At 38.1% G+C, this 14200-nt stretch overlaps 1 protein-coding gene across 3 annotated transcripts in view; it reads left to right on the top strand.

Annotated features, from left to right (window-relative positions):
• The window catches only part of ANLN (anillin actin binding protein), an 83769-nt gene that overhangs the window by 68087 nt on the left and 1482 nt on the right, over positions 1–14200 (top strand). For all 3 annotated transcript variants that reach the window (XM_008052648.2, XM_021709794.1, XM_008052647.2), the window contains 2 exons: positions 3411–3518; positions 10975–11147. In XM_008052648.2, coding sequence (XP_008050839.1) covers positions 3411–3518; positions 10975–11147 — 281 coding nt within the window. The remainder of the gene's footprint in view (positions 1–3410; positions 3519–10974; positions 11148–14200) is intronic.

Genomic DNA, 14200 nt, shown 5'->3' with positions numbered 1-14200 from the left:
ATCCACTCACCTCAGCCTCCCAAAGGCATGGGATTACAGACTGAGCCACTGAGCCTGGCCCCTGTACAAATAGAGGTAGTAATGGGAACGAAAGCTATCTGGTTCAGTTTCTCTTCGTGATGTGCCAGGGCCAGGTGTAAGGAGGGGTACTACAACCAAAGAGACTGGTAAGCAGCTCTAAAATGCACTGGTCTAGCGCTGCCTTCACTGATGAGCAGCAAGAGGTGGTATTCCTGGATTGGCAGCGAGAAGGGTCCATTTCTGTTCTGTGAGTGTGTATCATCGTTTAATTTTCCTGGCCCTCAGTTTCTTCAGCTATAAAAAAGAAAATGCTGTCCTTTTCTTATTCCTTTCTGTTTATAGTAGATGTAATATAGTAGGTGGTGTTATTCTTGTCCATCAAAAGTGTCTTTGTTTGGTGTTTGGTCAGTGGCCCACAGCTATAATCCCAGCACTTTGGGAGGTGAAACGAGAGGATTGCCTGAGCCTAAGGGTTTGATACCAGCCTGGATAATTTGATGAGGCCTTGTCTCTAAAATCGATTTAAAAATTAAATTAGACGGGTGTGGTGGTACATGCTTGTAGTTCCAGTTATTTGGAAGGCTGAGTCTACAGTACCCATGAGCGTCCCACTGCACTCCAGCCTGGGCAACGGTGAGATTTTGGCTCAAAAAAATTTTTTTTTCCTTTGGTCCTGGTATGATAGCTCACCTGAAATCTCAGCACTTTGAGAGGCCAAGGAGAGGTGGGTATTGCTTGAGGTATGGAGTTTGAGACCAACCTTAGCAACATAGTAAGATCCTCATCTTTACAAAAGATAAAAAATTAGGTGGTCATGGTGTGTGTGCCTGTGGTCCCAACTACACAGAAGGATCATTTGAGCCCAGGAGTTCCAGGCTGCAGTGAGCTATATGATCTCACTACTCCACTCCAGCCTGGGTGACAGTGAGACCCCCGTCTCTTAAAAAAATTTTTTCTTGTGTATTTATTATCTTTATGATGTAAAAGGTGAACATAAACACAGGAGGGAGCTGGTGAGTCATTTGTACTTACTTTTGTGCTTGAGATTGAAAAAACAATTCTTTCTTCCGTGAGCAGCTGGCTGTGAGCAGTGCCACCTAGAAGAAGCATGTGTGGGGGAAGGAAAGAGCTGGGACTAGGTGAGGAGGAAGTAGGTGAGGCAGGAGACAATACAGTTGGTGTAAGCTAATTAGTTTGGGCTAAATAATTAAGCTAATAAATTTGGGGTTTTACCTTATCACGAAAACATTTCCTTTCACACTAAGTCACATTCCTCCATGGCTGGAGATGGCACTCCTAATTCAAGCTACCTTTTGGAAAATTCACATAAAGTAGTAAATTGAAAGGAATATCATAGCGTTGGTATAAGGGTTAGTTGAGATAACATTAAAAGAATACCTAGAATGGTATCTCACAGCAGGAACCAGATATTATATTATTAGTTTATTAGTTTTAGCTACCCAACAATCAGAAAGGGAAAGTTTTGACTTGAAGATGGAACATCCTTAATGCATTCTGAAATCAAACACAAAGATGCCTTTGGATTATCTGTATCCGAGGTCAGCATAGTAGGACCTGCTGCCTGATTTCTTTTTGAGACAAGGTCTTACACTGTCACTCAGACTAGAGTGCTGTAGCATGATCATAGTTCACTGCAGCCTCAAACTCCTGGGCTCATGGGCTCCTCCTGCTTGAGCCTCCTGGGTAGCTAAGACTACAGATGTACCCTGTCACCCAGCTGAGTTTAAAAGTTTTTTTTAGAGAAGGAAGTCTCTATTTTGTCCAGGCTGGTCTTGAACTCCTGGCCTCAAGCAGTCCTCCCACCTCGATCTCCCAAAGTGCTGGGATTACACACGTGAGCCACTACACCTGGCTTCACCGCCTGTTTTTATAGACTTTTACTGGAATACAGTCTCTTCTGTTTCCTTCATGTCTAGCTGTTTTTTTGCTACCATAGCAGAGCTGGAGATTTGTGTCAGAGATGGTATGGCCCACAAAGTCTAAAATACTTACTTTCTGGCCCTTTATAGAAAAAGATTTACAACTCCTATCCACAGCATTGTTAAACATAGACCCTAGGATTAGGGGTAGGTGCAAGGGTAGTTTGTTCTTTAACGTAAAATTTGTTCTTTATCATAAAATTTTCTAAAAGAATTTAAAAAAAAATTAAAAGTGAGGAATTGTATGTAAACTAGGACTGTGTTATAACTAAAAAATAGTGTGTTGGGGGGTGACTCCAGCTTTGACTTACTCTATTTAAGTGGAAATACTTTCATGGAAAAAAAAGCCATGTTATTAGTTACATATTTCAGAACAATGCTGCTGCTTGCTTCACCTACCTTCCGAATGTAACTTGCATTCCCAGGGCAGGAGCTGGCTAGACACCTAAATGCTGGGAGATGATGCTTCCAGGTGTGCTTGATGGCTCAGCAGTGGACTTGGAGTTTTGATGTTTATCATAGTAATTCACCAAGGCCTACAATCACGAATTGACTCTTTTCTAATTCTGTTAGGAAATTCATGTTAGGGTAGGTTTAACTTAATATGCCATCACTATTATTATTATTTTTTTAGTATGTAAAGTGTGATATTCTCATATCATTTTACCAACAATTGAGGCACTTTTTTGGGGGGACTAGGGGTCGGAGTCTCACTTTGTCACCCAGGCTGGAGGAGAGTGGCACAATCATGGCTCACCACAGCCTCGAACTTCTGGGCTCAGGCAATCTTTCCACCTCAACCTCCTGAGTAGTTGGGGCTATAAGTGTATACCACCACACCCAGCTAATTTTTTGATTTTATATAGAGACGAAGTCTCACTGTGATGGCCAGGCTCGAGCTCCTAGGCTCAAGCAATCCTCCCACCTTGGCCTCCCAACGTGCTGGTGTTATATGCATGAGCCACCATACCCGGCACACTTTTCTCTTCTTCTTCTTCTTCTTCTTCTTCTTTTTTTATTTAATGTAATTTTTTAAAATTTTAATGATGTGGGGTACAATTCAGGATTAGGTATACAAATGTTTATTATGCATATACCCTTGTTGATGAGGTGTGCCCCCCCCCACAGATTTCTCTACTTTAAGAAGCATTTAGTTAGAGACAACACACTTTTTAAAAGTCTAAAATTAGGTAGAAGTATTTATTTGGGGTTAATAATATCTGGATAGTCTTAAATACTTATAGATGATGTTGAAGTAAATTTCTGATTTGAACAGTCAGCAAATTTTATTATTAAGGTAAAAGATGATTAAAAAGTCATACAAATGAAATTGACTTTAAGGTACGAAGTATGTCAACATATTCAAGTTTCAACATACAGAACCAGCATCTCACTGTTAGGACATTTTCCTCAAGTTTCTAAAGCCAGCGTTTCAATTGACTTTTCCAGACCATATTTGAAGATGTTAGTGGTTTTGGTGCCTGGCATCGAAGATGGTGTGTCCTTTCTGGAAACTGTATCTCTTATTGGACTTACCCGGATGATGAGAAACGAAAGGTAATTAAAATATTACTAGTCAATGGTAAAAGCCCTGATGGACTTTGATGTAGTGTTTCATGCTGGTGTTCATTCTGGCCCCCACCACCCACCCATATTTCCCTTTGTGTGTACTCACTAAGCCATTAACAATGTTCTTGTCACCACACATGGTGTTGCATGCCTGTGATCCCAGCTACTTAAGAGGCTGAGGCAGGAGGATCACTTGAGCCCAGGAATATGCTGCGGTAAGCCATGATCGTGACACTGCACTCTAGCTCAGGTGACAGCAAAGTTCTTTCTTTTTTTTCCATGTTCTTATTGCATACCAGTGTGTGTATGTGTATGTGTTGTATATTTGTGTAATATGTCCTATTCATTCCCAGTTATTTGACTGCCTTTAAAATACTTAAAGGCTTATATTTTTTCCTCTCTCCTGGAATGTTTCATAATATATTTTTAGCTAGTTGACTTGCCTATGTCTGGGATAAGACAGTAATGGAACACCACCCCTAGAAACAATGGTTTGGGTTCTAAAACTTACTGGGGTTTTGTGTAATAAATTGTATCTCTTTTTTTTTTTTTTTGAGTTGGAGTCTCACTCTGTCGCCCAGACTGGAGTGCAGTGGCCGCTCCCAGTCACCGCAGCCTCGACCTGCTGGGCTCTGGCAATCCTTCCGCCTCAGGCTTCCAAGTAGCCGGAATTACAGGCATGCGCTGCCACGCCCGGCTAATTTTTTGATTTATTGTAGAGATGAGATCTCGCTGCCCAGGCGGGTCTCGAACCCGCGGGCTCAGGCAGTCTGCTCACCTCAGCCTCCCAAAGGCGTGGGATTACAGGCTGAGCCACCGAGCCCGGCTTGTATCTCATTTTTAAAGAAGTTATTATTATCACCCAAGTAAGGTTATTTATTATCCCAAAACTGGAAATAGAAATAAGCAGAATTAAAAAGGAAAAAGCATCCATAACAGAGATAACTATTACTCATAATTTGGTTGTATATCTTTGTAAACCTTTAAAATGCATAATATATAATAATAATATTCACTTATGACTCTTTTAAAACAAAAAGCAGCATGCTTTTTATAACCTGATTTTTACTTGATGATATATCCTAACATCTTTCCACATCAATAAAACTCATCCATAAAGTCGTATTTAGCAGCTGTATGTATTACATTGTAGTCAGGAGGATGATTAATATTTTAAGGATTTACTGTGAAGTGTTTAAGACAGTCAAAAAAGCAGTTACAAATAATTTCAATCAACCTCTATGTTGGTACAGTTGAAGCTCTCTGTGTAATTATCTTTTCCCCACAAAGATAACCCTATCTTAAAATTCTTTACTGTTTCTATGAATTTCTTTAAATTTTTATTATACAGGTTGGGTATCCATTATCCGAAATGCTTGGGACCAGAAGCATTTTGGATTTTTTTTTCTTCCAGATTTTGGAATATTTGCATTATACTTGCTGGTGGGGCATCCCTTAATCCAAAATCCAAAATCTGAAAAGCTCCAATGAGCCTTTCCTTTGAGCATCATGTCAGCTTCAAAGTGTTTTGGATAATGGGGCATTTTGAATTTCAGATGATTGGATTTGGGATACTTCGCCTTTATATGTAAATAAGCAATATACGTTATTGCAATTGTATGTTTTTAAACATGACACAGTACTGTCGTACTGTATGTATATTTGGAAACTTGCCTCTTTTATCTCAATATGGCTTGTGAAATCAGTCTAGGTGGTATTTGCAGCTCTAGCTTGTCCCTTTTCTCTGTCATATAGTGTCCCATTGTAAGACCATACTGCATTTTATTCATTCACCTATGTATGGACAATTAGGCTAGGTGATTTCCAAATTGTTGCTGTTACAAACAGTGCGCTTGTGATTTAGCTTCTTATGCACATGCATGAGACTTCTTCCTTGAGTTTTACTTAGTAGCAGAATTGCTGAGTTGTAGGGTTTGTACATCTTCAACTTGACAAGATTTTATCAAATGATTCTCAAAATATGATTGTGATTCTCACAGGAATATAAGAGTTCACAGTTTTCTATATGCTCACCAAAACTTGATATGTCAGCCTCTTAAACTTTTATTATTACGATAAGTATGAAATGTTAACTCACTGTGTTACTTTGTATCTCCATGATTACTAGACTGAGCATCTTTTCTTGTGTATATGGCCATATATATTTTCTCTCATATGAACTGATTGTCTATATTTTCTCCACTTTTTCCATATTTTTGGATGCATTGCAATTATATTTATCTAGGTGTATGCTTAGCATATCTTTTAATTTATCTTTATAGTGTCTTTTCATAAACAGAATTTGTTGATGTTGAGGTAATCAGAGCTGACAATCTATTGCTTTGATGGTGCTTTTTGTGGGTTTTAATTATGAAAACCTTCCTTATCCTGTAGTCATAACAATTTCTCTTTTTTTTTCATATACTTGAAAGTTTTTATTAGTTTTATGATCCATAAAACTCGGACATTTCAAGAACATGATATAATCACTAGTTTTAAATGTGTGCAGTCACATAAGCACCATCGCAGTCATGAGCTAGAACATCTGCTTCACCCCAAAACATCCCTTAGACCCTTTCACAGTGAGTCACTCCCCCAACCTCTAGTCCTCAGCAATCTTGATCTTCTTTCTGTCTCTGCAGTTTAACTTTTTCTACAACTTTCTATATGTTGAATCACACACTAAGTACTTTTTTTGTATCTGGCTTCTTTCATTCAGCATAATGCTTTTGAGTTTTGTCCATGGTGTTTTGTGTAACCATAATTTGTTTCTTTTTATTGTCGAGTAGAATTCCATTGTATGAATGCACCCCATTTTATCTGTTCATCAGATGATAGATACTTAAGTTGTTTCCAGTTTTTGGCTATTCTGAAGAAAGCTATTATAAACATTCGCATAAAAGTTGTTATATGGATATACGTTTTTACTGACTTTAGATAAATATCTAGAAGTGGAATTACTGGATCATATTGCAAGTATTTGTTTAATTTTATAAGAAACTGGCCAACTGTTTTCAAAGTGGCTACACTATTTTGCAAAAGCTACACTATTTTGCAACCACCAACAATATATTTCAGTTCTAGTCATCCCACATCCTCACCAATATGGCAGGGTCAGATTTTTTTCATTTTAGCCCTTCTAATAGATGGGTAGTTGTATTTCATTGAGGTTTTAATTTGTGGTGACTAATGATGTTCAGTATGCTTTACATATGTTTCTTTGGTAAAATATCTGTTTGAGTATTTTGCCCATTATTAAATTGAGTTGTCTTCTCATTACTGAGGGGTGAAAGTACTATAGATATTCTGGATATAGGTTCTCATTTCAGTGTCAAATATCAATTTCACAGATATTTTCTTATAGCCCGTAGATTGCCTATTTGTTTTCTTAATAATGTTTTATTTTTTTATTAATTAATTAATTTATTATAAAGATGTGGGGTGCAATTCAGGGCTAGATACAAACATTGATCATGCAAGTACCCTTGTCGATGAGGCATGTCCCTCCCTCCCCTAGCAGCTTCCCCCAACTGCCAGTCCCACGCCCCCTTCCCCTGACAGTTTTCCGCCACTGCTGATCGCCTTCCCACAGCATTATAATTGTTCAAGGTCACCTTATGAGTGAGAACATATGGAACTCAGTTCTTTGTTTCTGTGATGAATCACTGAGTATGATCGACTCCAAATCCATCCAATTTGCTGCATAGTCCAAATATTTGTCCTTCTTTACCACTGCATAATATTCCATTGTGTATATGTACCACATTTTTTATCCAGTCCAGCTTTGATGGCAACACTGTTGGTTCCATGTTTTTGCTATTGTGAATAGAGCTGCTACAAACATATATGTGCAGGTATCTTTTTTGTAGAATGATTTGAATTCCTCCGGGTATATTTCCAATAGGGGAATTGCTGGGTCACATGGAAGGTCAATTTCTAGTTCCTTCAGAAATTGCCACACTGTCTTCCAAAGAGGTTGTATTAGTTTGCATTCCCACCAGCAGTGTAGAAGTGTTCCTTTTTTTTTCCACATCCTCACCAGCATCTGTTGTTGTTTGTTTTATTAATGATGGCCATTCTTACAGGGGTTAGGTGGTATCTCAATGTGCTTTTGATTTGCATTTCTCTAATGATGAGTGAGGCTGAGCACTTTTTCATGTGTCTGTTGGCTGCCCGTATATCTTCTTTTGAGAAGTGTCTATTCATGTCTTTTGCCCACTTTTTAGAGGGGCTGTTTGTTTTTTTCCTTTCAGCGCGTTTGAGTTCCTTGTAGATCCTAGATGTTAGACCTTTGTCAGATATACAGTTGGCAAATATTTTTTCCCATTCTGTGGTCTGTCTCCCTGCTCTCTTGATGGTTTCTTTGGCTTTGCAGAAGCTTGCCAGTTTAATGAGGTCCCACTTGTCTATCTTATCTCTTATGGCCTGGACACTTCGGGTTTTGGTCAGGAATCTGTTGCCAGTTCTAACTTCCATAAGAGTGTTTCCTGCATTTTCTAAGGTTCTTACAGTTTGAGTTTTTATGTTTAGGTCTTTGATCCATTTAAAGTTAATTTTTGTGTATGGTGATAGGTAGGGGTCCTGTTTCAATCTTCTGCATGTGTTCAGCCTGTTTTCTCAGCACCATTTACTGAATAGGTTCTCCTCTCCCCAGTGGTTGTTACTGGAGGCTTTGTCAAAGATGAGTTGGTTGAGGAATTGAGGCCTTGCTTCCGGAATCTCTAACCTGCTCCATTGGTCTATGTGCCTGTTCTTGCACCAATACCAGGCTGTTTTGAAAACTGTAGCCTTATAGTAAAGTTTGAAGTCTGGAGGTGTGATACCTACTGCTTTGTTTCTTTTGCTAAGGATTGTTTTGGCTATTCGTGGTCATTTATGTTTCCATATAAATTTCTGTATTGTCATTTCCCTGTCTGAGAAGAATGATGTTGGTAACTTAATAGGTATTGCATTGAATCTGTAGATTCCCATTGGTAGGATGGACATCTTAACAATGCTGATTCTTCCTATCCATGAGCATGGGATATTTTTCCATTTGTTTGTGTCTTCTTGGATTTCTTTAAAGTTAGTTTTATACTTCACATTTAATTTACCCGTAATTGATTTTCCTTTTTTTTTCCTGTCAGGGTAACCAACTGTACCAGCATTATTGAATGGTCAATTCTTTTTTCCACAATGCCATTTCTGGCATGTATCAAGATGTCATTATATGTGTAGATTTATTTTTAGGCTTTTTATTCTATTTCCTTTGTTCTGTTTCTCTATCCCAATCTCAATGGCCATAGCTTTAAAATAATCTTCATGTCTGATATAGCAAACCTCCTAACCCATCTTATTCAATAATGTATGGTAGTCCCCTCCTTATCTGCAGGGAATATGTTTCAGGACCCCTAGTGGATGCCTGAAACCATGGATAGTACTGCACCTGCATCTTTAATGTGTCTTTCATCTTAAACTAGCACTTCTCGTGCACTTTGGCTATAACTTTTTCACTTTGAGATGTGACAGCAAAACTAGCATGTATTTCTTTTTTCTTCAGAATTTCACAGAAGCATCATTCTTGTTGTAGATCTTAGCAAACTCAGCATATGTTTTTTTTTTCCTTATTAAGTTTAGAACTTTTACCTTTTCACTCAAAGGAATCACTCTATGACTTCTTTTTGGCATATCTGAATTGCCAGCATCACTGCTCTTGAGTTATTGGGACTACTTTATTAGGTTAAATAAGGCTTCCTTGAACACAGCACTGTGTTACTTAGTAGCAGAATTGCTGGGTGTGGGGTTTGCACCTTTGGTCTGACAAGGTGGCAGCCCCTATGTGACTAGTGGGTGGGAACATCTGCAGCAGGATATGCTGGACAAAGGGAGGATTCATGTACAGGGCAGGGCATAGCAGAACTGTGTACAAGCTCATCGCGCTACTCAGAATAACATGCAATTTGAAATTTACGGCTTGTTTATTTCTGGAATGACCCATTTAATATTTTCAGACTGGTTGGCTATGAGTAACTGAGGTCATGGAAAGCAAAACCATGGATAAGTGAGGACTACTGTATTATTATTCTTGACTCTTGATTTTTTCCGTACACACATACACACATGGAAATATATATACATTACTTTTTATGATTTTCAATCATAAAATCTACACAAAACAGAGAGAAATAGTATAATGAACTTATAATTATTAATTTCATTTCTCTCTCCAAACACGCATACTTTTTTGTTCTTGTTGCTTTGCTTGAGTGTTTTAAAGCCAATACCAGAATTTCCATATATCACTTTACCTTCATGAGCCCAGGTTGCAGGTTCCGATTGCTGGCAAATGCCCCAAGGGAAACCAGGGTTTCAGCTTGCTAATAGTCTTCATTCGCTCTTCCTCATTGATTTTGGCCTTTGAAGGTTTCCTTTCATGTGAGTTCAGTTATCTAGCATTTGAGAAGTCTATAATGGGAGGACTTTCAGACTATTTAGTGTACCATATTGCTGGAAACATAAATATCATGATTTATTTAAATAGTCTGCTATTACTGTCATGTGTTTCATATTTTTTGCTATTTTGAAAAAAGAGTGACTATATACATATTAAAGTCTTTGTGTATTTATTTATAGATTTTTTAGGATAAATTTCTTTTAGGTGGAATAGTAGGATTAGAAAATGTTCCTTTTTAATGCTTTTTGATTGTTGTCATGAAGTTGCCTACCATTAAGTGACCATTTATCCTTTCACCAGTGGGTGTATCAGAATTCCTATTACTCATCCTCAACTCAGTCAACAGAGGTTGTTACTATTCTTTCCAGAGTTGGCTGGTCCTAAGTTTTAAAATGATATATTTCATTGTAATTTATTTTTTGAAATTACTAAGAGAATTGACACTTTGACTGTTTATTCATTGTTTATTTCCATATAAGTCCCCATTCTTGGGCTCATTTGGTCGCATGAATTTTTATCTCCACTTTGGCTCTCATCCCAGAGGAATGACATGGCTTCCAACAATACAAAGCGATTGTCTGGCCTTATCTTTATTAAATACATGAAAAATATTTACACATTAAATACGATGTCTAGGTTTCCTTTTATAGAAAGGGGAGAAGTAGGTAAGGTATAGATAAAAGGTTGTTGAATGTGTGTTGCTGATTGTTGAAGCTCGTTTTGGTATTAGGTGTTCATTATATTTTTTTTATTTTCTGTTTGAAGTTTTCCATAATAAAGAGTTTTATAGGATAGCTACCAAGAGCTATCGGTTGATATTTTTGGTTTCTATCTTTACATCCAACAAGAAACTGATAAATATTGAATATGTTTCTTTAAGCCCAGTGTAACTAAATTTTAATTTTTAACTTAATGACTTTAATTTGTACCAACTTAAACACTACTTAATCCTTACTGACTTTAAAAAGTCTTGCTTATTTTCTACTAATATTTTTAAATTTGTTTTTAAAGAATCCCATAGGAAGGATAAATCTGGCCAATTGTACTAGTCATCAGATAGAACCAGCCAACAGAGAATTTTGTGCAAGACGCAATACTTTTGAATTAATTACGGTGCGACCACAAAGAGAAGATGACCGAGAGACTCTTGTCAGCCAATGCAGAGACACACTCTGTGTCACCAAGTATGTATTGGGCTATTAATATTTCTGTGAACTAGGTAATTGATATTCACTATGTTCTTAGCACTATGAGAAATATCAGAGATGGTCCTTGACTTTGAAAAAGATACAGCCTTAGTGAGAAAACAAAACACACACAGAAGAGCAAGATAATAATCTATAACAACTAAATATAGTTAATAAAAGTATAAAAGTCACGTTATATCTTAGCTAATCGTGTTTTCCAATGTGCTCACAGTGTAGGGTTTTTTTTTTTTTTTTTTTTTTTTTTTAGTGGAATTCTCACTCTGTTGTCCCAGGCTGGAGTGAGGTGGTATGCTCACGGCCACCCCAGCGTTGGCCTCCTGGGAACCGGTGATCCTTCCACCTCAGCCTTCCAAGTAGCCAGAACTACAGGTGTGCACTACCACACCCAGCTAATTTTTAATTTATTGTAGAGGTGAGGTCTCGCCAAGTTGCCCGGGCTGGTCCTGAACCCAAGGGCATAGGCAATCCACTTGCCTCGGCTTCCCAAAGTGCTGGGATTATAGCCTGAGCCACTGATCCTGGTCAGTGTAGGTATTTTCAAGGCAGTTAGCTAATCTTTGGATTGAGTTTAAAGATTTCATGTGTAGTTGAGAAATTGAGCATTATTTAAAGAAAATGTATACATTTCTTTCTTTTCATTCCCCCAAATACCCTCATTTAATCAGATGACTTATAAAAACAATCTCTTTCTAATCTGCAAATTTCTAGTTGAAGATTAACAGAATAGCCAGGTGTGGTAGCTCACACCTGTAATCCTAGTACTTTGGGAGGCAGAGGTGAGAGGATTACCTGAGCTCAGGGGTTCAAGACCAGCCTGAAAAACATGGTGGGACCTCATCTCTACAGTAAATCAAAAAAATCAGCAGGACGTGGTGGCACATTCCAGTGGTTCCAGCTACTTGGAAGGCTGAGGCAAAAGGATCACCTGAGCCTAGCAGGTCAATGAGCATGCCACTGCACTCCCACCTGGGCAACAGAGTGAGACTTCACTCAAAAAAAAAAAAAAGTTAATAGAATAAAACTCTTGGGAGTGTCACTTTTCTAATTCACCCTGAGTTTAAGTATAAGCTACAAAAGAAACTTACCTTACTGCTAGGATAGGTTTTTTTGCTTGGATGCTCCAGAGAAACTTAAAGACCACCTTCAGTATATATAGTTGTGATTAGGGACAAAAGTTGGAGTTTGACAAAAATATTTACTAATCAGGCTGTTGCTGGATATTTCCAGCAGAGAGATTAGTAGAACTGACTTCATGAGTTTATAATGTGAAAATATTAGAAAGTTACAGTCAAGCAACTCTATACTAAAATAGAACAAAGTTTCCCAGAGTCTGCTAGATAGTGGAACAATTCTCTAGAAATGCTTGATGTCTAGATTATTTCCAGGTTAATACAGCTTAACATATCCATTCCTTTCCTTCAGCAACCATCATTGCGGCAGTGTTATCAAAACATGAGGGCTGAGGCAAAATGGATTTCTAATCATTTTGTTTGATAGCTACCCTGTCCATGGTCACAGTCAGTGGGGGAACCAATCAAAGTGCCGTATCCAAATAGTTCCTGACTACAACAGCCTACATTAGCCCTTTTAGATATGACTCACATTTTTCCATGTAAGCTTACTTTTTACCTGCTGTATAAGCCCTCTTAGACTTCTCTGTAGACCTTCCCCTGTGATAGAAATAGCTAGATCACATGTTGCTCTAATTACTTGATACCTCATTTGCTATTTCTCATTCTAAAGTTATCATAACTTGGATGGGCACTCCTTTGCCCAAGCATATGAGATGGGCACGTTCTCAATTCCATCTTGGCAACTGAGTCTTTGGCTTGTCTTGGTGGCCTACAACTTACGTCATTGTTTTCATTATAAGAATACAAACATTCTGCAGTTCTGCATTCTCCTTTGCCTTATGGATCTGTTTCCTTATGGACCTTTCTACCTATACTTTCTATGTGAATTTAATGTACCTCATTTTCATTTCTATTACCTCAGCGTGCTGTTTTTCTCTTCAAAACAAAAGATTTCTCTTCTGATCACTATTGACTCCTTCAAAGTAGAGACTATACACATGAACTAGAACCGCTGCATCATGTGGTGATGTGGTATTTGCAGTGGAGCTTTGAAGTCAACAGACCTAAGTTTAAATCCCGACGCAGTGGCTTACCAAATGTAACTATGACAGGTCACTTAACTTTGCTGGCCCTCTGAAAATAAACTCCACAGAGTGACAGTAGAGATTAATGAATAAACACACTTAGCATAACATCTACACATGGAATGAGCTCAACAAATGGTCACTGTTACTATTGTTAGTATTTTCTCCACTGACTATTCAGAGATGATAAACTCACCATTTATTCCTGCTTATACCATTTCTAGTACCAATGGGGAGAAATTTTAAAGATGCATAATGAATACAATCTAAAAACCTTGAAACTGGCTGTTCTCTAGAAAGATGGCCTGGCCTTGAGTTAGGGATGTCTCCCTTTAATTACCCTGGTCTTCCCCAGCTACTAGTTATTCCTTTAACTCGTAGCTAAATATGGATGTAAGGAAGAGATTCCTAATATAGGCAGAGAGGTTAAGATAGTTAAAGTCTTAGGATCTTTAGACAAGTTATCGCAAATACCATGTTCTACTAACAGTGCAGGACAAAAATAATGGGAGACAATGCAAAATAATATTACCTGTGGAACCAAGTGAAGGTCCATGATCCTGTGTTTCCAGCTCTTGGGGAGCCTAACTCTGAAGGACATTGGGAATTCCCAGATTCAGGCCTCTGGTGTTCTTGCTGGGAAGTCTCATAGATGTCCCCTGCCTCCAAATTGCCCAGGCCAGACTATTTGTACAAAACAGTTACCCTCATTAGTTGGAGATGTCATCATTAACTGGGTAAGTCATGATCATCTCACTCAACTGGGGATCACTTTACTTCATTGTACATGGAGAAGCACCTCTCCGTGTGGTTCTCGATTAGACCCACAAGAGATGGTGAAGAACCACTAATTTGCTTAATCCTTTTTTTT

This window comes from Carlito syrichta, unplaced genomic scaffold, assembly GCF_000164805.1.
Source record: "Carlito syrichta isolate Samal-C Ts95f unplaced genomic scaffold, Tarsius_syrichta-2.0.1 Scaffold286961, whole genome shotgun sequence".
Lineage (NCBI taxonomy): Eukaryota > Metazoa > Chordata > Mammalia > Primates > Tarsiidae > Carlito > Carlito syrichta.
Note: the sequence above shows the minus strand (reverse complement) of the source record. Positions and strands in the feature narration are given on the sequence as shown.